The following is a 26,753-nucleotide window of genomic DNA, read 5'->3' on the forward strand; positions in this document are numbered from 1 at the left end:
AAGCAGAAAGCAAAATACTGTATCACTTCCAAGCTAAACATCCTAACTAAAATCGATTTTCTTCTAACAGAACATTCCACCCATTAGTAAGTAATTCACACTGATATAAAACAAAAATGAAGCCAAATTGATAAAACAGTCAGGTATCACCAAGAAGAATATTAAAGCAGTACCTTTAATTTCAAGCTGCAACCACACTCCAAAGCAATGTGAACTAGATGTGAAAGCTTCCCCCACTGTCTCAATCTCACGCTAAAAACATTACCAAAAGAATAGTCATGATTTGTAAAATGGCATTATAAAGTATCTAAATATAAATGTTTCACTTTCTTTAGAACAGCCATTAGAGTTGTATTAGACAACAGAGAGAGAAATGGGTTTTTAAGTTGTAGTCAAATTTACATAAAGGTTGTACAAATTATTGTGATATTGGAAAACTTCTGATGTTAAACTATACTTTGGGAACTATTAAACTAAGCACCATTAGATCATTTCTTTTCTTCTTCCTTAAAAGAATGGATCATTTTTATGTAAACAAGCTTCCTCAGAATACAAATTACACTTTAATGAAGATTATTTGGCTCAGTACAGTATAATCAGATGAAATGGAAATACTGAGACAGATATGATTGATGCAGGTCGTTCACTTGTGTCTTCTAGTTTTAAATAGCCAGAATGCTCAAAGTCTTGGTACATACGAAGACTAGCAGTGCTTAGTGACAGCCTCTTCTGAACTGGTGGCCACAGATGTGCCTCACATGAAAGCACTATCTGGTAGCACTGAATTAGTGGCTATTCATTTTCAAAATACTGCCAACATTTTCTAAGACATACCTTGCCTCACTGGAATGAAGCACTGTAATTTTAAGCAACTATCCACCCACCCCCAATCTCTTCCACTCTTACCAGAACACAGGACATTAGAACTAATTGGATTTTTAAACACTCTGAATGATTGGACAAATTTCCAATACAAGTGTGTTACCATCTTCAACACAGAATTGGCACTGCAATATTGTAATTTACAGGCAGGCAGATCTAGCAGTACTCAGACCTAGCAGACAGGAGTAAAAGATCTAGAAATTTAAAATCCTTCATATAGTAATTTTTTCTAAAACTGTGGGAAAACTACGCTAGATTACTTGCCTATAGAAGAAAAGAAAAAAAAAAAAAATCAGATCATATCTGGAAAGCCAAACACTAATATTAACTAGCAAGAAAACAGCCCAGAATAATTCCAATGAAAATACCAGAATGTTACAAGTTACTCAAAAATGGGGGAGAAGCGATTTGACCTTTTTCCAGTCCCATTTATTTTGTCCTCCCAGGAATCAGAATCAATCAACACTTTAAAATGCTAATGCTGAAATCATTCCCACATAAATGTTCAAGGAAAGGTGGGAGAAACAAAAGGTACTGAAAATAGTGCCATAAATGATTAGGTCTTGAGCTTCCCTTTAGATCCTACCATCTTCAACACACTCAGCGAGTCAGCTCAAACCACCACAAAACTCGTGATTGGCTGCCTCTAACTGGATCAAGAAAGGCAATGGCACAGAAAACCACACAGTGAGACAATGGCAAGCCCAGAGGTTTGAACAGCGAGACTAATGGATACGGACACAGCAGAAGGTATGGTCGGTGGCAGCCTTCTCTGTTAAGATTTGCAAACAGACCAGCAGTCTCCCAAATCACGTCATGGTTATTTGTTCTTGCACACCACAGTCCCCAGCTCCAAATATAACCTGGAAAATTATTATCAGACACTTAATTCCATTGAAGCTGAACAGGTCAAACTCATTGCTGCATATTCCCAGAGCCTACCCAGTGTTTGGGACAGCCACATAAATTAATTAACTCAGGGAAAGCACCTACAAAGCCTAGAGCCACTTTGTGACGCTGGAGTAATTTAGAAACTAGCGTATGACACAGAACCAAAGTTTCTGCCCCAGAGATGAGAAGTTAGGGATTACAATTGTGCACATAGTATGGCTTAAAAGTAAAAATCTTTCTGTTTTTTTAAGTCATTCCACTAGTAGAACCTCCTACCCCTCTTTTGAGACTAACAAATGCTGGACTTCACAATCACTGTGAATTGCAGAGGTGCAATTACAGTCAATGCATTGAATAAATTCTCCTCTCAACAAGTTGCATCTCATTGTTTACACAATGAAAACTCCGCAAGAGTTTCAAGCTGCAAGATTGAAGACATTTGTTAATTTAACTGCTTTCTAAATTAACTCAAATAAAACAAGACTCAGGTAACCAAACTATTCTTTTTTTTGCTTTTCTGAAAAACAGAATCACTACTTTAAACAGAAGCTAGCAAGCAACCACGGAGTCATCTGGTCCTTTACTTCACTGAATTTATTATTTGACACAAATTTTTAGATGTAAACTGCTGAACGGCTTCCTTGTAACCTGTGGGCCTGGAGGCATATTGATTAGTTGTCCCCACTTAGAGTGCTTTGGATTGCATGACTGAGTGATCTCAGTACACGCTAACTGGAATCCTTCTGGATGAAATTAAACCAAAATATGCACTCCCAGAATAAACTTCGACAGTGAATGGTCATTTAGTCTATGTGACCAGACTAGATCTAGTTCAAAGTAAACACACCCTCCACCCTTGCCTTCTTCCCAAATGAGTACAGTTCGAATACCAGGGTCCCAGCACCAATTGTTCTGTTCTACACACTTGTTCCTTCTGGACTGTGTGACTTGCTAATGGAATTAGAGCTCATTAGATCCATATGCCATTATATGAAATAATAATTTGTGGAAAAAAAATCATCATAAGACATACCATGTTCCTTTGCTTGAATTATACTTCAGTAACAGTATGTATGTTTACATATATAAAGTTCAATGTATGCTTTTAATATATTTTACATATATATATGTATCTACAGACACACACACACACATATGTGTCTAGCTCAGTTCTGTATGTGGAGATCCGCAAGCACTATATGCTATAAGTAACAGAAAACTGTAAATAACACTTTTTTGTTCCACTTGTATTGTGCTTCTATGTAAGTAGCACAGCTATTAGAGCTGTGCTAATGAAACAACATCTACAGACACCAAATATTGGCATGTTCAATGCCTGGATGCACTGTGAAAATGGCTGGAGACCAGGGTTACGAGGTTTGAAACAGAAGAAAGGAACGTGCATTCTACCACAACCCCAAAAGAACAATTCATCCTATGCTCATGAATTAATTCTGTGCTAAATTAAGCAGGCCATTTCCACCAAGGAGTACAGAGCTACATACCAAGTCTGCCACAGATGAGTTACAGACTGGTTGGTTGGTCTGTTACAGATAAATGATCTTTGTTTTTGAAAGAAAAGCCTGTAGGCTACTAACTTTCATTTTTACTGCCTGCTTGATCCTACTCAGATGTTTAACATATGTTCAGCAGGAAATGAAAGATACAGTCTATGATTTATGACTGTCTAAATGCTGGAACCAGAACAGCAATTCTCTGTGTGGGCACAAGCAGGGCATGAATTTCCCTCTCCCTCCATTCCTCACTCCTCATCCTCCGCTACCTTCCTGAAAGACAGAGGACTTAAAAAACCTAAGACTTTTACAATGCATTTTCATAACTAACACTTCTAATGTATGAAAAAGGAGTTTTCAGTCCATTTTTAATAACAGCATTATTTTTATTATACACACATACACATTTGCAAATACGTAAAACTGAGAGTAACACCTATGCTTGTAAACAGCAAACAACAAAAGGTTACCTTCTGCTCTATAGCTTTGACTTCTTTGTAAAAACATGTAACTTTCTTAAGACTAGGTGCTATTTGATATACTGGACATGTATTAGAAGGTAGCGGCAAGCTATTCCTATGGCATGGGGAAATAATATCCTACAAGTAACTTTCAGCTTATTGCAGCACCCAACACATTCCATTTGATATCAACAGGTTTGTCATTTAATCTGAACAGACTTTACTTTGACCAATCCATTATATTCCTGTCATTTTATCAAGGAGTTGTTGCATGGACTAACAGGCCATTTCAATTTATTTTCCCATGAGATTTAAAGATGGAAAAATATATAAAGCACTCAATTTTGTCATGTTAACAAGCAATCAGAAGTAATAAAGTAAGAGACTTATCTATACTGTTCTTATCTATTTCACAATACGTAGCTATATAAATAAACTAAACACAAATCACGAAGGAATATAGTTAAAGAGAGGACTGAATTCACCACTTAATCTTCAAGGCACTCCTCTCAGGAAGAATACCAAACTGTACAGAAATTAGCTGGATTTTTTTTCAAATACTTGTTTGTAAAGGTGGGGAAGAGCACTAAGAGAAACTTCTTTAGCCTTGGGATCCCAAACTATCTGTGCCTTTTGGAATCAGAACCTTCCTAGGTAGGCAAGACATGGTAGAGACTGCAGACCAAAGAGTACTGAAAAACTTGCCTGACTCCTTAATTATTAGTTATTAATTATCTCAGCAGTGAGCTAATAAATTACTAAACAACCTAATCCCAATTATCGCTTCAGTTATGATGTGGGTCTCTGGAAGACACAATATTGTATTGCAGTCTCAAAACAAATAAATTAATGGAAGCACAATACTGAATCGTAACACTCAGATAGAGAGAATAAGAAAACAACAGACACTTGAAGTCATTCTTTGCTTACATTCATATTGTTTTAGTAAGGTAAGAGGTTGAAAATGTGAACAGTTTTTCTTGATGGATATAGATGAAAGGCTGTAACCAGGCAGGACTTCAAAGGCAATCAAGATTTGTCACCCAACTGAAAATATCAGGTTAGTCTAAAAACTATTTTCTAGTAGAGTGGGACTCAAGAGTTCAAGTACTGTGTTTACATGACACAGGACTAGCAACTCATTGCACAAACAAACCCACCTACATCCAAATTCTCAGTCCTTGATGCTTTGAAACATGTATGTGTCTTTAAATAAGCTGCCAAAAATCAAATCTAATTGCTCTGTTCCTCAGTTTCCACACAATATAAAATGGAAATAACTATAATGGCCCCCTGGAAATCACCAGACCTACTCATGTAGGCTGCTATATAAAAACTGGTTATTGCTAAAGAGTAAGCCGTATGTTACCTATAGTTACACAATTTCAAAATGAGTTGTGGCCACACTACTCAGAATAAATACGCAGCCTTCTGAATTTCCTTGCATAAAAACTAAGAACGCTTTTCCAAAAGCAAGTATGAGGACATGAGGATAGCACATATTAAAAAGTCTCAGCTGTTGGATTCACAAAAACACAAGTCAGGTAGAAGTATAAAAATACAGATCTCAACATTCTACTAAAATACAGTCATGTTTCTACAACAGAATGAGTTTCTTTTTCAGCATCACCACACAGAGTATCTATCCTAAGAACTGCAGGAGTATGTTAAAACTACCTCAATTAACTATACAGACAAACTGATCTGCAAGACAATTTCTGAATGGGGAGCAACAAGTGGCAGATTGCCCACACAAAGCATTACATTTACAAGTTATTAGCTTATGAAGTTAAGTCATATGAATGTGTTATCTGCATTTGGTTTCTTCAGAAAATTAATCTGCAGTTGTTTTGCAAAAATGTTATGTCCACTATGTGAATGGTCCGTACTCCAGAAAAGGCAGCTGCAGTGGGTTAGAGGCAAATGAAGTTGCACAAATCACCATAACCAAATGTAATATTTAAATAGCTAACAAGAAACACAGGTAGAAGACAACATATTTCAAAGTGAACTTGATCAATACAGTAGCACGGCACAAAGGAGGCGATGCTCACAAATGGAAGATGTACTTACCAGCTTGTGACTTGAACTGGAGCAAGGCACTGTTGTATCCCAGCGTAATTAACACAGACTGTTTTCCCACACGACAGTATTCTGTGTCTCTGTTAACCAAGCATTTAAACACACAGACTCCATCAGCTGAAGGGAAAAAAATACTTTAGAAAACTTTTAGCACTTAAAAACAAAAGCATATAATGAACTAGAAGTCTCTTTCGATTCATAATACACATAAGCATGTATTTGAAGTACACAACTTAGCAAAAACACATTTTCTCTAACATGTTGTTTCTTAAGCCCATTTTCCAGTGACCTACAGTTTCCATCCCACTTATCATCCATAGTTTCTTGAAGTTGCCCTATCCCCAGAAGAAAGAAAGAGAGCTGACTAAATTAATTTTTACCTAGATCTTAACAATGTCTTAAACTAACATTTTTTCTACTTCTTTTGCTTCCATAATCCTATGTGCCGATGTCCTGATAACCTCTAGAGATCCTGCTCTGGCAAATGAAATGGCAGGATAAAGAGTCAGGGATCAATTACATTTACTAAATGAGGAGAAGTAAATTAGCTTTTTCCAGTAAACACACTACGTACCACACCACGTATGAAAACTATCAATAAGCATACCATGTGAGAAAAAATAATGCCATTTTTCAGGCAATGAAGAACACATAAGTACTTCAGAGCTAGGAACAGGAGCAGCAGAGAGCAAGCCTCTGTACTATGCTCCCCTTGGCGAGGGGGATCCAATATCAGAGGCTTAAGTGGTGCAGTACATCAGTACACCTTGTCTCACTATCAGCCTCACAGCTGTCAGGAGGCAACTGTGTGAGCACATCAAGCAAGATGCACATTATCACTTTCAGAAACCTGAAAGAGGTCTGAAAGGGAACTTCGTGCAAACAGCAGCTATGGACATGGGCTACAATAGATAAAGCTTTTAAATTACAGGGGCTTTGTGTTACATGTATCTTCATCAATCAAACAGCAAAGCTCCAGGACTTAATATCCCTGGATCATTCTTTCATGCATTTTAGTCCACTTTGACAACTAGCATTTATTATGCTTCTCCCATGCACATTTAATCCTTCTGGGGATAAATGATGAAACAAAAAAAAAAAACCAAACAAAAAAACACCACCAGAACTAGAAAAAGTAAAAGATTTAAGGCAAAACAGAAAGACAACTAAAAGCAAAAGTTCACAAACTGGCAGTAACACAGAAAAATGATACACTGCAATGTACTAAAAAGTGTGCAAGAGAAAAAACTAAAGGAAAGCCAGAATGAAGGGGAAGGAAATACACATCTTGGAAAGCAAAAGATGTAATAAATAAATTATTATTAAAAGCTCAGTAGAAAGCTAATTATACACTGCTGAGCTATGTTATTCTGCTAGCAATGTTTGAAGGATCAGAATGAGAGGGCATACATAGGCACACACCACACAGGCACCCAGTACATTTTTTTTTTTAAGCCTTACACTTCATAGCATCTGCTGTGATGAGAAGTGAACAGAACAGAGAGAAAGACCACTATATGATGTTCCACATGTCAAATAAACTTTAACCAGGCAAAATATGTTACCAAGAAAGGGGATACATCCCACCTGGGCTGGCACTTTTACATCTGCACGCTCATTTGTTTTTGTACCCTCTTCTATAATTTAGGCTTGTGAACAAACTGAAGGCAGACAACTCGGCTTGACGCAATCTGTCACCATTGTCTCTTTAACAGAATGAACACTCAGCCTTATATTCCCCGGGCTGAACAAAGCCAGCTCCTCTGGTGTACTCTTTTTGTACACCATGCACTGCGGTTCCCTAACTATCTGGGCTTACTACAGTTTGCCAAAGCATTTCATAGATTTGCAAAGTGGTCGGCACATGGACTTCTGGTGTTCCAGAAGTCCCAGCTGAAGCACACATTTTTTTATATTTCACAAAATGCAAGCTTTTCTTCCACCCATAACCATCAATGCCATCTTTCACAAGAACTTTTAAAAACATATATATATATACTGCATCAGCTATTTAGAATAATCACTACTAAGAAAACATTCAAGCTTGCTGTAAAAGCAAAATAGTCTCAATGTAGAGTGATACAGGAGTAAATCAACCCATTTCTAGCTCACACTGTCTCTCAGGACACACATGAAATTGTCTTTTTACCTATGTCTCCATTCATTCATACTGATCTGCACGTGGGTTGGGGCAATTCCAAACATGCATACAGGCTGGGAGATGAAGGGATTGAGAGCAGCCCTGAGGAGAAGGACCTGGGGGTACTGGTGGATGAAAAACAGGACATGAGCTGGCAACATGCACTCACAGCCCAGAAAGCCAACCATATTCTGGGCTGCATCAAAAGAAGCGTGGCCAGCAGGTTGAGGGAGGTGATTCTGCCCCTCCACTCTGCTCTGGTGAGACCCCACCTGGAGTGCTGCATCCAGCTCTGGGGTCCTCAGCACAGGAAAGACATGGACCTGTTAGACCAGAGGAGGGCCACAAAGATGATCAGAGGGATGGAGCACCTCCCCTGTGAAAACAGGCTGAGAGAGTTGGGGCTGTTTTGCCTGGAGAAGGGAAGGCTCCAGGGAGACCTTATAGCAGCCTTCCTGTACTTCAAGGGTGCCTACAGGAAAGACGGGGAGGGACTCTTTATCAAGGAGTGTAGTGATAGGATGCGGGATAACAGTTTTAATTTGAAAGAAGGTATTTTTACATTAGATATTAGGAAGAAATTTTTTATGATGAGGGTAGTGAGACACCAGAACAGGTTGCCCAGAGAAGCTGTGGATGCCCCCTCCCTGGAAGTGTTCAAGGCCAGGCTGGATGAGGCTTTGAGCAACCTGATCTAGTGGAAGGTACCCCTGCCATGGCAAGGGGGCTGGGACTAGATGATCTTTAAGGTCCCTTCCAACCCAAACCATTCTGTGATTCTACCATTGTATCAATGCTTTTTTTTTTTGTACTGGAGGCCCAAAATGGGCTGTTTATTCAGCCTGCAGATGGCTTTGGGGGGACCTAACACCTATGTGGAGGTCTTTGAGAAGATGAAGCCAGGCTGTTTACCGAGGTGGCCAATGGGAGAATGTGAGACAGTGGTGTAGCTAAAGCAGAGGGCCTATTACCCCATGAAAGCAGAAGCACACTAAACAGATATGGACTTGTTTTGAACTCGGACATAAGCACATTGATATAGCACAGCTGTATAAGCATTTTTGTATGCAATGGTCCTGTAAAAAACAGAATTGCCATTGGTAGGAACAGGCCACAGGCCTAATGCAGACTATGCAAGGCTTTTTATCATATATGTATATACACCTGGAAATTATTTTTAAATATTTGACATTTTGCATGAAGAATGAGGATAAACGCCTGCCTCATTCCATGTGTGAGGTCCAAACACAGAGATTGTTATTCAGAAAACCGCACAGAAAACAATGTTGGAATGAGTGCTGCCTGATAACATTCCACAGAGATATAATAAAATCTTCAAACAAAAATATTTGTATATTCATCCTCAGAATACATATTACATTCAGAATACATAACATGGAAGAAGTCTGTACAGAGCAGGATGAAAACATGTTGATCTTTTCTTTTTGTTTTCTCCTATTCAGATCTTAATTTAGGGGAGGGCGTTCACCTGTAAAACAGTCCAACGTTTTTGTAAGATTATACACTCACAGAACCTTGATAAATCCTCACTATAAATGTATTCATTAAAAGAAGTTTCAGAAGTTTGCTGCATCAGACTAATGAAGATTAATCTCCACTGAACTCAACAAAAATACCTGTTATCTCTATGGTGATTATTTCAGACTAAACAAATCATTCAATAGTTAGCACAGTATTGCTCAATAGCTGTGTTAACAGCCAGCCATCCCAAAGCAAACTGACTATCATCATGTGAGAGCTGAATACCACCCTGCAAAGCATGGAAAACTTTATCTCACAATGGGTATTAATTTGTCCTCAGGATAGTCAAACTGTAGGGTAGTCATTCACAGGTTACATTTAATTCAGGCCAAAGATGATGGTACCCAGCCAAGCCCAGGAAAAGCAGCACTTCCAAAGAGGTGGAAAGTAGTCAAAAGTCTGACAAGAGCCTCAAGGCTGCTTCTTCCTTAAGTGAATGATCAGTAGCCTCTGGAGATGAGGCTGATCTGAAGTTAAATAGAATCCTAAACATGGATGCCTGTATGAAAAGAAACATGCAATCTGAGCTTGGCTCCTATACTGGTAAAGAACCCTCCGTACACAGAGTTTGCTGAAGAACATCAGATGTGTCATTGGGAAGTTTCTTGAGAAATTAATAACTGGGAATATCTTAGAGAGAGAAAAAAAAACAAAACAATTGGGAGTTGGTCTAAATATGCAGCTAGACATACTAAAATGCTTTAACTTCTATTTCTACTTATGTCCTAGAAATGTGTATCTGTTGTGTGTATATATATATAATATCGTGCATGTACATATATAAAAAAGTTTTACTCCCTGTATGGGTTGTAATTATAAATTTATTCTACTTTAATTTCCCAACGTACAGTTACAGTGATCACACTAAGATCATACCAAACAGGTCGTATCATAGGAGTATTAAGTATTTCAAGTTTTGCTGGTTGCTTGACACCCCTAAAGCCACAGCCATCATATACAATTCAGAAATCTCGTGCATTCATTTCACATATTTATTGCCAAAAAAGCAAGAACATGAAAAATGAATCTATCTATCCAGCCATGAGGGATTGGTATTTGGAAAGCCAAAGTTCAGCTAGACTTAAAACTAGCAAGGGATGTCAAGAACAAGAAGAGCTTCTGCTACTACATTACCTTTAAAAAAAACCCCAACAACAAAGAACTATTTTCTAAGAGAGCTGAGGGAAAGCCAAAAGGTTGCAATTCATAAACAAAGATGAAATTCAGAAACTACAATATGCATTGTTTAAACCCAGGACAGTGGTACAGTGGCCCCAAACATAAGGCAGTAACACTATTCTTCAATGCAGCTCCTTGAAATAAGACTCCAGATCATGAATTCCATGTCACAGTGTATTTATTTTATTTACAATACAAACAGGCTACTACAGGAGGGTGCCAAGGACATTTCCTTTACCCTTGTTACAAAAGTCAGCATTAAAAAAAAAAAAAAAAAAATCCCTACTTAGCCTATGAGAACAGTTCACATACAGCACCTTCTCTGTTGGTGAGAGAAATTAGTTCCTTTCCATAAGTCTTTATGTTTATTCAACATGTGAAACAGATTTTACCAGAGTTTACTACAAGGACTCTCTTTTTGCTTCTTCCTACTATGCTGTCGTGCATATAGATATAACCTTACAAGTGAAATGGATTTATGAGAAATGTGTCATGAGTGTATGTAATTTCAAAATCTGTGGAATCATACAGGTTGTCTTAGCAGGGCTTAAGAAAGAATTTAAGAAAATTAAATGGAAAAGAAAAAAACTGCATTGCATTCAGAAACAAACAAACAAAAACCCCTTGGTACTTGTTTTTTTCTTTAAAAAAAAAAAAAGTCCTCATAATAACTAATATTCATACAACAGATAATAAACCAATCACAGCTTTTGCAGCTTTGACTGCCTAGTGTTCAAGGGCACAAATGTTTCTGAACAATTCCTTTCAAAGAAAATCAAGGTTTCTAAGTTTAAAGATCAAGAAGGCATGTCTTCCCCCAACTATGTCACAGTCTACTGCATATAGCACCTTTCATTCAGAATACCACAAAAAGCTTTACAAAAATCAGTAGCTGCTCAGAAGAAAACCAAGCATATGGCTAACATTTCACCTGATAGATGCTAACAGTAAAGAGAAGATTTGCATGAAGTTTTTCATCTAAGCAAAACAGACTTAGCGGACATAGCCTGAAGTGACTCCATCAAAATTTAGACACAATGAACCTAAATGACTGAGGTTTGCAAGAAATCCATTCACAAACAAGAATACAAGAGGATGAAAGGTCAGCCATATCCTGAGGGCCATATCCTGAAATTGTCTTCTTTCACTTAAATTTACTGACCAATGGATACTCCTTTTAACCAATAACCAAGGAAAAGGTTTTAAAAACTACGAAACTCAGACAGTATGATGTGGCATTTCTCAAAGAATACAGCAGCATTTACTTAAATAGATTCACACCTGGCTTTTCTAGACAGCCTCTATTCCAGTCCCATTTCTGGGGAAGCATATCTTATGCAGCTGTGCTGATTGGCAATCCCATCTCTCCTAAATTTTGAACTCTTTAGCTGATTAAAATCAAATTTGTCTGACATGCCAAAACAATGGTGTTCCTGCAAGTTGCATTAAAAGGGTGGTTGAATAAACATGAGAGGCCCACTGTACCACTCTTGCTGAAGGAAATGATGAGACATGCTTAATAACTATATTTTCTTCACAGCTCATAGAATCATAGAATGCTTTGGGATGGAAGGGACCTCTAAAGGTCATCTACTCCAAGCCCCCTGAAATTGGCAGGGACATCTACAACTCAATCAGGTTGCTCAGAGCCCCATCCAACCTGACCTTGGATGTTTCCAAGGATGGGGCATCCACCACCTCTTTGGGCAACCCGTTCCAGTGTTTCACCACCTACACTGTAAAAAATTTCTTCCTTATATCTAGTCTGAATCTACCCTCTTTTAGTTTAAAACCATTACTCCTTGTCCTATTGCTATTGGCCCTGCTAAAAAGTCTCTCTCCATCTTTCTTATAAGCCCCCTTTAAGTATGGAAAGGCCGCAATAAGGTGTCCCTGCAGCCTTCTCTTCTCCAGGCTGAACAACCCCAACTCTCTCAGCCTTTCCTTATAGGACAGGTGTTCCATCCCTCTGATCATATTTGTGGCCCTCCTCTGGACCCGTTCCAACAGGTCCATGTCTTTATTGTGCTGTACTTCAATGTGGAGCTGCTATGTACTGATGACAGCCCATTCCCCTTGGAGGTATCATGGGAAAGGCTCATTGAAATGTACTCATAAGTTTTCATTACAATTTGTGAAGGCTATTTTTCCATTTGAAAGGCTGAGCCTTCACTTAAAAATTACCCATTTTTGGTTTTGGTTTGTTTGTTTGTTTGTTTGTTTTTTACTGAGAGCTGTAATTCAGCAACTTTCACATAGCAAATATTTTGTAAAAAAGTTACTTAAACTATTATTTTTCCAGATCAAATTTTGGGATAAACATTCACATTTTTCTCAAATACAGCAACGTGAGCATAACTAGATAGGGAGAGTCCTACCCTGTCTAATAAGTGACTGTGTTGTGGAAAGACTACAATGGTATTGGCCTAAAGTTCAAATCTAAGTGTATCTCAAAGTAGTTACAAAACATGTCTGTACTCTTAACACTGAAGTACTACACATAGCAGTATCAGGAAAAAAAAAAAAAAAGTATTACTCCAATTTTAGGTGCATGTTAAGAGAATGAAATATGGCACTCAGAAATTTTCACTTCCAGCTGTCACTTAAATATTCCTACAACCCACATTTACACTGACTGAGCTAATGGCCATTTTGGAATCAACTCAATGACAGTTCAATCCAAAGACTCTCACTCATTGTGTCTTCTGCCATGTATTAGTTGCCAATTACAATTAATATATCATAGTTAAGCCCAAAGTATAGTGAAATCAATTGCCTGCTAACTTGGAATATTCTACATGTTCACTGGAGCTCTTGTGGACATTCCCCACTTATTTTCTGACCTGTAAGGAACAGAGGGCAAATACCCAGATGTTCGCATCCTTCCTCCTGCCAGCCTGTAATCTATATAGTACAACAGCATCAGTAAAAATGTATTTGTTGTGTACAGATCTGTACAGATCTTTCTTCACCTTGACAGACAGGCAGCATAACACTGTGTTATTTCAAAACAACAACAAAGGACAGAAAAGCACCAGAATCCATATTTTGGTATCAAGACTCAAGGCAATAAAGATGGCAGCCAGTGTCTTAATCTGCAGAAGTATTTGAAAGGCAAGGGAAATTCTCTTTCCATTTTAACTGGGGGGGGGGGGGGGGGGGGGAGTAAATAACACTTCAAACTCAGTACACAGAATCAATACCATTTCAATTTGTTGCTTTTGGACTGCACTGAATATGACAGCTCACTGTACAGCTGCAACAGTCAACAACTACAGAAGACTTTAACAGGACTAGTAGGTGGTTATTGCGCTGAGGTGGACAAGGACATTGCTGATAGCACTGCTTTTCTACTCACAGATGCTAGACATTCTCTGTGATCACCTCTGTTTCCTCAGCCTGACTTTTAAAATAATTTCATATCCATTTTGGGTGGAGCACATCCCCAAGGTCTATGCACCACTGAAAAAATTAGGCCTACTTCCCCGATGGGCCCTATGTTTGCTCTCTCATTAGGATACATTTCAGGATACTCTAAAGGCACACTTCCCTGTATAAAAAAACAGTTTGTGAAAGGGTTTATAATTTTATTGTAAACAGGAGAAACAAAAGAGTTGAAGAAAACCCCTCACTTCCCAGCTACTGGAACATCTACAGAATAGTACAGTAACTTTAAGTTAAGCTTTGGAGGGCAATTCAGCATTTCAGAACAGCATGTCTTTTCCTTTTAAAGGACACACAAAACTTACATGGTTTAAAGGCAACATAAGCAGGACTCTCTCAAATCCTAAACAGTGCTCCAAGGAACTAGGAGGAATCCCCGGGACAGAGCCCACTACTCCCACCCAGCCTTCACAGAGTTGACTTCTCTTTGCTTTTCCCTCTCACTTTATTCCTCTTACATACACAGTCATTTTTAGGTTTTGTGCCTTTTTCGTTTTAAGTGGTTTAAAGGCCATCATGCACCACTGTGTGGCTCAGCACCAGGTGGGATGCTGCCCTGCACTGGGCCAGGTGCATCATGGATGCAGAAGGGAAGCCCAAGCAAGGAGGCTGTGTGAACACTGCCTTGGAGACTGGCTAGCTGCAGGAGCCCAGGTGCCAGAATGACATGTTTTCACTCATAGACTGTTCCCACTGCATTTGCAGAAAGGAAAACAGTCTAGCAGGGCAAAACGTGTAAGGACTTTTTACTAGGTCAGATTTTGATTACAAGAGTTTTCTCCATGCCAGTGGCATCCTCCCCTTCCCAGGCATCTCTCTTCTTATCAGCCTATACTTTACGGTGGAAAACAAATATGAGGCACCTAGATTTCCAAGCAAGCTCAACAATGATACGGTAAACCAGAGACAGGTAGCATTATTATACCATCTTTTCTCACAAAAGTGTGCAAAGCTCCTTCTCTTCTCTACATAGAAAGTAACTCCTTTTCTATGTGTGATTTATGGTATTTAGTCTATAAACTTTGAAATACTATACTTCTGATTAAAAGCTTGAAAGTTTAAAAGGTTATTGGGTTCACATCAGAAAAAAAAAAAAAACCTACACTACGGAATTTCTTTTTCTTAGACTACTATTATTTCAATGGCAAAAATCCTTCAAGACTCAGACATATGCTTTTTTAAACCAAATTACAACAGCTGAAAGAATGTTCCATACAACTTATAACTGATTTCTTAAATTTATGAAACATAGTGAGTAAATGAAATAAAGGCTTGGGAATAAGAGGACATTAAATTAGGAAGAAAGAGGAACAAATATTCGTATGATAATCTTACATACTCACTTGAAACTAATTCTTCTCTCCATAACTTTCCCTGATGTTCTTAGATGATTGTACACAGGGGCTGTAGTGTAGTAATATGGTAGTGTGGCACAATGTGACTAGTCAGCAGGCAGTTTAAAATACAAATATTGCATTATACCTGCTCTTATAATAAAAAGAGAGAACAAGTCTCCTACCTCTTTTACCTATATCAAGAACAACCACACTCAAAATGTCTAAAAAATCTGCTCTTTCACATAAAGCAAGATAGGAAAAAGGTGTTCTGAGATTTAAGCCTTGGAGTCTTGCCCAGTTAGGCATTATTTTACCGTAACACTTCACTTGTTTAGAGCTTTAACATTACTATCACTGTAGACAAAAAGTCCTAATTTACTGTTTTGATGGCATATGAACTGGCTGCAACCTCAATGAGGAGTACAGGCCTGAATTTTGTGTAATTTAAGCACAGGTGTGTTACTACATGGAGGCCTAGATTCTTTCAAGCTCAGAATAAACAGCTGCCCTGTTAGGTAACAAATGAGTACCATTTTCTTGCAAAGGGAGAGGAAAAAACCCCACAAGCACGAACAATTTTAAAAAATAATTAATAAATGCAAATTTCACATTTTAGAATAATTTTTATTTAAGATCTAATATTTATAATAAAATATATTTTATAATTAAATATTACTGTTTATGTTATTTAACAATTTTCTTTTAATAATTTTTAATAATTTCATATTTCAAATTTCATGTTAATTTCAAATTTCATATATTCATAGCATTATCTACCTACTTCACAAACAACAAAGTCAAATCATTAGTGTAGTAAGCTGATCTGATTAAATATATTCCTCTGAAATCAATATTAGCTAAATGATTTCTAGACAGAAAAATAACAACTGATTAATTTATTTAAAATCTTTTCCTTATTCAGCATATTAATAAAAAAAAAAGAGTTAGCAGTAATCTTTTTAGAAGTCTTGCTGCTTTGCTCCTCTTCAAAAGAGATCTTGGGAAGGTTTTCCTTGGCAGAAAACCCTGGGATTGAGAGTCTGAAAAGAAACATGATAAAACCTAGAAATGGGGCAGAGGGGCTTGGATGAACCTAGACAAAAAGAAAACAAAAGAACAAGCTCTGCAAAATTTCACTTTCACAGCTCAGTGCTCAATGATAACTGAAATGAAAACCCCTTATCCTGTTGCTGGAAATATGTCTAAGCACTGGCTGTTTACTTGGAAAATAAAATCTACCTTGCAGATACCTGTACCTACCCATAGATGCTTTCTACAGAATTAGCACTAAATATTTACTTTTGTAAATATTTATTTACTTACAATTTTTAAAAATTACAAAAAGTATTATTTCGCTCTTTCTCCTATTAAGATGTTAGGTGATCTATTGAGAACTATTTAAACACCATCAAAGTGGTTTTTAAATACTTCCCAGGTACACACCTTGAAACTAATTGGTATTTAGCCAAAACATTTGATCACCAGAAAAGGCATTCACCTCACAGAATGACTTTTCCTCAGTGTAAGAACTCTTTCAGGGAATGTAAGATTTAACAGTTGCTGGTATTTCCCTGCCAGTTCTCCTTACCCTATCCCCAATGACAAAATATTTTTCCTTTAAGATTTTCCTGGCCTTTGTGGTTAAGAGGAAGAAGATGTTTACATTAATTTAATAATTAATGCTAATCAGCTTTAGAACAAAGATAACCTGACACAGTTATCTACTCCTATATGCCTTTCAGCTGTTTTTTTTGTTCCGTACACCTGTACCCCATTTTGAACACAGATCAGCACCTACCGCATGCAGAAGGCTAATGCCAAAAACAAATTTCCAAGCAATTCACATCCTGGAACATCATCTTGTCTTTTACCATTGATGCAAATACAAAATGAAAGAAACACAGCCCCACCAACAGTGGGCTTCAAATACACCCGCTTACTAATTTCCTGTATCACACCACCGGTTCCTTCAGCTGATTCATGACACCCTTTAAAACACCAAACACAACAAAGAATGTTTACCCCACACAACTATGTGCAATGTAAACATCCCTCAGTAACAGTTAACCGAAGCTGGTACACTCACACAGCAACAGACATCTTCCAAAGACACTGGCTTAAGTCTGGAAGTTATCTACAGACAACACAGTCTTGAGTTAATATGTAACGTGACCTTTGAAGGCATAGCTGGTTTTTACCATGCACCTGTCAGGGTGCTGGTCTGTCAACCTCTAAACAGAGCTCTGCCTTTATCTGCAGTCATGCAGCTTAACAAAGAAAACATGTAGTCACAAGCAGATCAAAAGTCACCAATTGCAAGCGATGTAAAAAGAATACTGTGGTACAGAACAAGTAGTGCCAATTTTAAGAGTATTCCTATTTATTCGGTCAGCATCAAGAAGATGAAGTGTTATGTTGCAATAACAACAATAGACTAGAACAAGTTACTTCTTCTAATAACTGGTGTAACTGACACATCCAAGTTTCAAAAGCATAACTCGATTTATTAAAAAAAAACTTGAGACAGGAGGACAAGTTTCTCTTTAGAATCACGGGCTCTAATATTTTTCTGATACGCAAGCCACCTCATCCAAACACCCACCCCTGCCTGTAATCTCACTAGTGATACCTCCTCTAAGTATTAACTGCACCATTTAAAGCCTTGTATGTGACTAAAACTGGCACCCAGAAGGTGTAAAGAATCTCTGTGACATAGATTCACAGTGGTGACGATTTAGGACAACCACCCTCTTGGTATCCTGACTGTCTTGGATGTATTTTGTAAGGCAGCCAGAGCTCAAGCAACTACTCTTAAGTAACTGCCATGGGAGTGTAATCTGAGGCACAGAATAGGAGATCTACTTTATTCATACTACAGCAACCTTTCGAGAAATCACATACTTTAAAAAAATGAATACTTATTTGGATAGGTATTAAACTAGAAGTGTTTTGAGTCTGAGAAATTTATTTCTCAATTATACACTAGTATCTCTAGAAGAACTAAAGAGTTCCTTTTCTATTATAAACAAGCACAGTTTCATTAACTTTAAATCAGCAAGTATTAATCTCACACTACTGTGGTTTTAAATCACTGCAGCTTAGAGACACTGCAGCAATAAAGCACTGGGATTTCAAGTAAGATAGGATACAAAGAATACAATGGCAGTGTATAAGCTACTTCCTTGTGCTTTTAAAGGACTTAAGAGTAAGAAAACGAAGAATAGCATTTCATAATACCTCATCCTGCTAGTCGTAAACTGATTTCACACTGCTAGTGACATTAATGAGTCAGTGCATCTCCTTCTTTATACAAAAATACCGTGGAGGGGAAGGGCCTGGTGCAAAGTTACCAGAATTTCAGAAAGAGAAGGCCACACTTGTGGTCTCACTTTGCAACTTTGTTTCTTTTCTAATTATAATACATATTTACGTTTACCTTATTTTTGCTAATTTTATGTCTACACATTGCATTTCAATTACAGTTTTACATTAAGTAAGACTTACAAAGAATAAGCTACCATAAACCTATCAAGGAAAAGTTGTGATGATACATGACTTTCAACCATTTGTATTTAAATTATAACAAAAAAAACAGATTGAAAAGCACAATATTCTCTGGATTGAAAAGCCCAATATACTCAGCAGCAGTATTTTTTAAATAATTGGTGGGTGCAGCACAGCAAAAAATGACAGCAGAAATGAATCTGTATCACTTTGAGATACAAGCTTCTTTCATTTTGTATGGAGGACTAAACATGTTAAATTTAATGGCTAAATATTTAGCAGCTAATGCAAAGCATCATCAAATGTAAATTTAAAACATAGGGTTTGGTTCCTGAAAATTTCACCTTTTAATAATGAGAAAGAAAGGAAAGAGAGCATTAAATTAAGAATCTCTTATCCACGGATATCTAAAGAAACTAGCCTTCTCTTTATGAGTGACAATTTTAATACAGGGAAATTAAGAAATTGTAGTCACTGACCAATACATATATAAGACTGGTTACATTTTAATCAACAAGTCAGATGTATTTTATCTTTTTAAGCAGCAGTGAGAGGGAGCAGGGAAGAAAGAAACAAAAGATGCAGACAAATCTTCAGTCATCACTAATCTTTACTGCCTTACCTCAGTACCCTATACTTAGCCACGTAGCCTGTAATTTTCAGCCATCTCCTTCTGCCACTTCCAAAACCGCAGAAATATCTTATTTTATTATTTTATTATATTTTAATTATACCCGATATATTTGAAGTAGTTTTCCCACTTCAGGAATGCTTTTTTGCTTCACAAGTGTTTTTAACATATTATTTGCCAAACATTTAACCAGACAACAGTCTTACTTTCTTCCTACTCAGAAACGCACAGCCACTATGCATGGTAGAGTGCCAAAGTATTAAAATCAGAACATAGTAACTAATAATAAAGATTGAAGAATTCTAGATTTGGACAAAAAAATTGGAATGTCTTTCCATTAAATATTCCCTGCATATGTTTGAACCTGTTATCACTCTGTCTGCACCAACACTGCCTTGCACTTGTTTTGTATCATACTACTTTGGAAATCAAATAAGCAGACCTGCCCATAGGAAATCTAAGTTCCTAATACAGCATTTCTGCTACAGTTTTGGAAGCCACTGTAGGGTCCAGAGCATATTTGGAACATTCCGTACGTGTGACAGTATGAAATGAATGGAAAGCCTCTCTCTAGTGTACACTCTTCAGCTGCCAGAAGAACCTGGCATACAAGCAGCTGGCACCAAAATGATCAGGCCATCATGACCTCAGTGCAGATGGTTTGCTTTCCAGATGTCTATTATTAAACAGTTGCAATTTGTTTTCTGGATAAAAAGAACCTGATCCTACAGACACATGCAGATGTAATGCCACCCGCATTACTTCCAGGAATGCTGCCAACTGAAGTCAACGGCAATAAATCACAGAGGCCAAATTAACTAGTACACATTTTTGCAGGATAAGGATTTGTGCCTGACTCACTTAACATTATATAGCTAAACATAAATGGATGCAAGATTTTCAAGTTACACTTTCAGATGCAGAGACCTTGATTAATTTATAGATAGCATGTAAGATTATTGAATGGAGAAAATAATTTACATTTAGATCTACTTACCTCAAGATCCAAATATATTTACACACAGCTTCAGTTTCCCCTGCAGATTAAATAAATTGAAATTCACCACAGAAAATTCAAGATAGAACAGGAAAAGACCACAAAATCAACAGAGCTAGCAATGGGATTCTTACTATCCTAACACAAACATGTGCAAGTGTCCTGTGAGAGTAGGATTATAACATTACTACTATACAGAAATCCTTCCACGTACTAAAAAACTAATTCAGTCACCTGTAGTACACAGAACAAAACAGTAGTGGCTTTTGGAGTACAAGAGACAGAAGTGCAAGTCCACTGCACTAAATGCATTGCTGAGTACAACTTCTGCCAGCTATGAAAACATCTCAGCGATCCCAGTTTTCAGTTGCCATTTTGTTGCCTTTACAATACACTGATCCCTTTAATTGGCTTCGGTTGCAGAAAGAGGACAAGCAGGAGCTGATCCAGGCTCCGTTTCAGTCAATAAGAACCTTTCCATTAATATCAGTGGCCTTTAAATAAAACTCTCTTGGCATCTATCCACTCATTTTCTTTGGGCATGCAATTTAGGTAATTAGGCAAAATAATCCCATGCCCCTACAAACCTGAATAACCTCCCTTCTCTCCCCCAAAACAAACCCAGAAAAGTAAACCTATTTCAGAGGGCGTTAGTTTCTCCTCCTTTAATTAAAAACATATCCTAAACACAATCTAAATATTTACTGTGGCACTAAGTGGCTGACTCCTAGATTTAAAAAACTTTCTGTTAGTGTCCTCTTCCTTAGCTTTGTCATCTAAAAACCAAAGATGATTCTTCTTTCTTTCTTCTCTCATTCACCTCTGTGCTCTAGTTAGGCTAGGAACTCCTTAAGAAACAAACACTTTTATTAAAAATATCTGGGCAGCACTGCAGAACATTTAAAAGCAAACACGTACAAGCTTAAGCAGGTATTTTCATTGATGTATGGTGCCTACCTAGAAAGTAAGGGGGGGGGGGAAAGAAAAAAAAAAAAAAGAAAAAGCTTACAAAAATGGAAAATCATGCAGTTTTCCATTATACCTATTTCCATCCACACTATCTCTTCTTGACATGAGCACTGGATGTTCAAAGTCCTAATTTAGTTCAAATCAAGTGCAGCAGAAGTAACAAAATCCAAAAGTACCATTATTCAGCAAGGCATTTAATGTTGTCTGGTTCACTGAGGATTCTTAATATATTGCTGTGAAAAGAAAATTTGCAGCAGTTTCATTTTACTAGCACATATTTAGTCTTGAGAATTTTTACACTCTTTTTTCAAGGCCCTTATTCAAAGTTTAAGTTCAGAAAGAGCTGGAGTCATCTTAAGAAGTCTTTAAATCTTTGCAAATTAGGCAAAGAAAATTGTCTGAAATTCTTCCTAGAAAGCTTTATTACCAGTAATAGTATAAGGGCCATCAAACTGCGCCTTAAAACTTCAAGTTAATTAGCACAAGAGAAGGAGTTGATTCAGAGGACAAACACAGGGAAAGGATGATAAGCCCAGGCAAATCACAATCACACAGTGGTTTGGGTTGGAAGGGACCCTTAAAGGTCATCTAGTCCAACCCCCCCTTGCAATAAGTAGAGACATCTTCAACTCAATCAGGTTGATCAGAGCCCCATCCAACCTGACCTTGGATGTTTCCAGGGATGGGGCATCTACCACCTCTCTGGGCAAACTGTTCCAGTGTTTCACCATCCTCATCATAAAAAATGTCTTCCTTATATCTAGTTTCAATCTACCCTCCTTTAGCTTAAAACCATTACCCCTCATCCTATCACTACAGGCCCTACTAAAAAGTATGTCCCCATGTTTCTTATAAGCTCCCTTTAAGACCACAATAAGGTTTCCTCAGAGCTTTCTCTTCTCCAGGCTGAACCACCCCAGCTATCTCAGCCTGTCCTCATAGGAGAAGTATTCCAGCCTTCTGATAATTTTTGTGGCCCTCCTCTGGACCCACTCCAAGAGGTCCATGTCTTTCTTGTGCTGAGGACTCCAGAGCTGGATGCAGTACTCCAGGTGGGGTCTCACCAGGGTGGAATAGAGGGGCAAAAACACCTCCCTCGACCTGCTGGCCACGCTTCTTTTGGTGCAGCACAGGATACAGTTGGCTTTCTGGGCTGTGAGTGCACACTGATGGCTCATACTCAGTTTTTCATCCACCAATACCCCCAAGTCCTCCTCTGCAGGGCTGCTCTCAATCCCTTCATCCTGCAGTCTGTACGGATACTGGGGGTGCCTTGACCCTGGTGCAGGACCTTGCACTTGGCCTTGTTGAACCTCGTGAGGTTCACATGGGCCCACTTCTCAAGCCTGTCAAGGTCCCTCTGGATGGCATCCCATCCCTCAGGCGTGTCATCCACATCACTCAGCTTGGTGTCATCTGCAAACTTGCTGAGGGTGCACTCGACCAACTGTTTCTGTCATTGATGAAGATATTAAACAGTACTGGCCCCAATACAGACCCTTGAGGGACACCACTCATCCCTGGTCTCCATGCAGACATTGAGCTGTTGACCACTACTCTCTGGATGCCACCATCCAGCCAATTCCCTATCCGCCAAATGGTCCACCCATCAAATCCATATCTCTGCAATTTAGAGAGAAGGATGTTGTAGGGAACCACGTCAAAGGCCTTACCGAAGTCCAGATAGATGACAACCATAGCTCTTCCCTTGTCCACTGATGCAGTCACTCCATCACAGAAGGCCACTAGGTTCGTCAGGCAGGACTTGCCCTTGGTGAAGTCGTGCTGGCTGTCTTGCATCACCTCCCTGTCCTCCATGTGCCTTAGCATAGCTTCTAGGAGGATCTGTTCCGTGATCTTCCCAGGCACAGAGGTGAGGCTGACAGGTCGGTAGTTCCCAGGGTCCTCCCTTCTACCTGTTTAAAAAATTGGTGCAATGTTTCCCTTTTTCCAGTCACCGGGGACTTCACCTGACTGCCGTCACTTTTCAGATATCATCAAGAGTGGCTTGGCCACTGCATCAGCCAGTTCCCTCAGGACTCTGGGATGCATCTCGTCAGGTCCTATAGACTTAGGTATGTTCAGGTTCCTCAGGTGGTCTCAAACCTGATCTTCTCTTACAGTGGGAGCGACTTTTCTCTCCCAGCCCATCTTGCAGTCCATCCACTTGAGAGGTGTGGAAAGAGAGGCTGCCAGTGAAGACTGAGGCAAAAAGGTTGTTGAGCACCTCAGCCTTCTCCTTGTCTGTTGTTACCAGTTTGCCAGTTGTGTTCATCCGGGGCGGGGGGGGGGCATATGCTTTCTTTGACTTTCCTTTTCTGGCTGACATACCTATAGAAGCCCTCCTTATTATTCTTTGCATCCCTTGCCAAGTTCAACTCCAGCTGTGCCTTCGCCTTCCTGACCGCATCCCTACACAACTGGGCCAATGTCCCTATACTCTTCCCAGGATACCTGTCCCTGCTTCCACTGCCTGTGCATTTCCTTCTTGCCCTTTAGTTTGACCAGCAGGTCTCAACTCAGCCATGCCAGTCTCTTGCCTTTCTTTCCAGATTTCTTACACCTGGGGATCGAGAGCTCTTGCACTCCATGGAAAGCACCCTTAAAGATCTGCCAGCTCTGTTCTGCTCCCTTGCCCCTGCGGGCAGTTTCCCAGCGGGTCCTATTGACTAACTCCTTGAACAGCTGGAAGTTTGCTTTCCTAAAATTCAGGGCCCTGACTTTACTCCTCACCTGACCCATGTCCCTCAGGACTGCGAACTCCACCAGGGCGTGATCACTGCAGCCCAGGCTGCCTCCAATCTTGACATCACCGATTAGCTCACTCGTGTTGGTGACCATCAGGTCCAGTATCGCATCCCCTCTGGTAGGGCTGTCTGTTACCTGGCTTAAGAAGTTACCCTCGATGCACTCCAGGAGTCTCCTGGATTGCCTACAGCTCGTCGTGCTACTTTTCCAGCAGATGTCGAGGTGGTTGAATATACAGTGGCTTCTCAGCATAAGGCATTATAGGCAACACTATTTACTCTAAACTTAGCGCTAATGCTTCCAGTACCAGCACCAACCACTATAAAGCTACTTCAATCCATCTATAGATGCTCTCATCACAGTTCCCAAATACCTCACAACTTTAAAACAATCAGCTTTACCATATGGCTGATGCGTCAAGAAGTGGTATCACCACATTTTATGGAAGGATTAGCTGTATTATTGATGCAGACACTTTATGGGAGGACACAGAACTGAATCCAGGTCTCTCAAATCCCATACTTGCATCCATAGCCAGAGCACCCCATGTGTTACACAGTACATGCAATGTGATGGTGCAATATAAGAGCACAAGAAGACTTAGATCGGATACAAGAAAGCAGTAGCAAAGCCAACCAACCAACAAAACCCCTAAACCACCACGACCAAAAAACAAACCAAGCTATCCAGTATATACTGTAGTCTCTTTCAGGCTAGTTATTGAACTTCCTGAATCAGTCTTTAATTTATTATCTCTCTCTATATTAATTTACCTAGCTATATAAACACACACATATGTGTGTGTGTGTATATATATTTACACATCTATACTGATACAAATATAAAAAATGAATGCTAATTACCAAACAATAAAGGTGAGGCATGCTCCTACTGCAAAACTTGCATTTCTTGCTTTACTTGCTTCTCTTCCAGGGTAAAAAAAGGGCCATGACTGATTAGCAAACTACTCACATATTGCAAAAGTTCTGCATGGAAGGAAAAAAAAAACAGTACTTGAGATATAATAAAAAAAGACCCTTGTGAAATGTAAGTTTAAGAATTTGTCTACTCAACTAACCACTGGAATACTTAGTACAATGACATGAAACAGTTAACAGAAAATTTCAGGATTACTGTTTCTAATTATACCTCTTTCAACCATATTACTATTCCTTCACACAAATTGTTCTACTTCAAGAATTGTCTGACCTGCAATTTCCCCTCAGAATAAAATAAAAAAAAAGAAATTTTAAGTTCTTTATTTATTCCCCCCGAAATACTTTGTGTTGCCCTAAAGATGTAGAAAGAAGTGGGAAAGGACAACTAAAAGCCTCCATGTCACCCACCTGTCAGAGCTTTCATGTATTACATGTATAAAATATTAACTGTGTTGTCTGCTTAAACTTCCTCTAGCAACTGATTTTCCCCCACTAGGAAAATGAAGATTTTCACAGTGGAAAAGGAAATGGGGAATGAAATCAGTTCTGCTGTTTAGAACTATTAGCAGTGATTGCCCTTTACCAGCACACCGAGGCTGCTGATGCTAGTACTATCTGTGCAATGCATGTGAATGTACAGTATTAGAACATAAGCATTCATACTATTAACACATTTTCCACCATATCCAAACCGGATGCTTTTGAATTTCAGCTAGTAAGTGATTCATTTTACTTTTTAAATCTCCTAATGTTTTAGGATTTAAAACTGGTCTCAGTATGGGATAGGAAAAAAATTACGCAATATATTTGCTTGCAAGGAACTGCATGGGGGGAAACTAAGCAAGGGCCAAGTAAAAGAATGTGGAGTTTATCTCTTGTGGTTAATGGTTCGTATCCAGTCCAGCTCAATAGCGTCTGAAGCTCACTACCATGAATGTTTTGTTACCACTGAATTGGTGGAACTGGAGCAGCAGTGATGAATTTTCCAAGCTGTAAAATTCTAATTAGCACCCTGGTTCTGGAGCACGAATAGAACACATTCTCCTTGAGTCCAACAGTGCTGCATACTTTCCCTTTTATGTAATTTTAAAAAAGCTAAATATATGGCCTATAATAGCAGTACTTATTAAGACAAAAGGCAGCAGGGCTTCTCTACAGCTATCATATCCTGTGAGAGTCAATACTCCCTGTTGACCATCCAGCTTGTCTGCAGTTTGTCTTCTGCCACAGCTGGGACATAATCAGCATATTTGACGTCAATACCAATTTTCCATCTGCTTCTGGGCTCACAGAACTACCTCCTGAAGAGCAGGTGACATCTTTAAACAAAAAAATATAACATTATTAATAACTCAGTCAAAAATTTGGTATAATTTCTCCTAGAGTTCAAAAGTTGGAACTCAGAGAGGCAACTCTTAAGGAAGATGTAAAGGCTCTTAAACAAATATAAGTAATGATGTAAAAATGTGGTAAAATACAATAGACTTACTCTCC

At 38.7% G+C, this 26,753-nt stretch overlaps 1 protein-coding gene across 1 annotated transcript in view; it reads right to left on the reverse strand.

The window, feature by feature from the left end:
- Positions 1 to 26,753, reverse strand: part of LOC309602931 (histone-arginine methyltransferase CARM1-like) — a gene marked incomplete at both ends in the record, with an annotated part of 76,101 nt that overhangs the window by 43,992 nt on the left and 5,356 nt on the right. The window contains one exon of the mRNA XM_082337103.1: positions 5,822 to 5,947. Within this exon, the coding sequence (XP_082193229.1) occupies positions 5,822 to 5,947 (126 nt within the window). The remainder of the gene's footprint in view (positions 1 to 5,821; positions 5,948 to 26,753) is intronic.

This window comes from Platalea leucorodia (assembly GCF_965183815.1).
Source record: "Platalea leucorodia genome assembly, chromosome: Z".
In the NCBI taxonomy this organism is placed as follows: Eukaryota; Metazoa; Chordata; class Aves; order Pelecaniformes; family Threskiornithidae; genus Platalea; species Platalea leucorodia.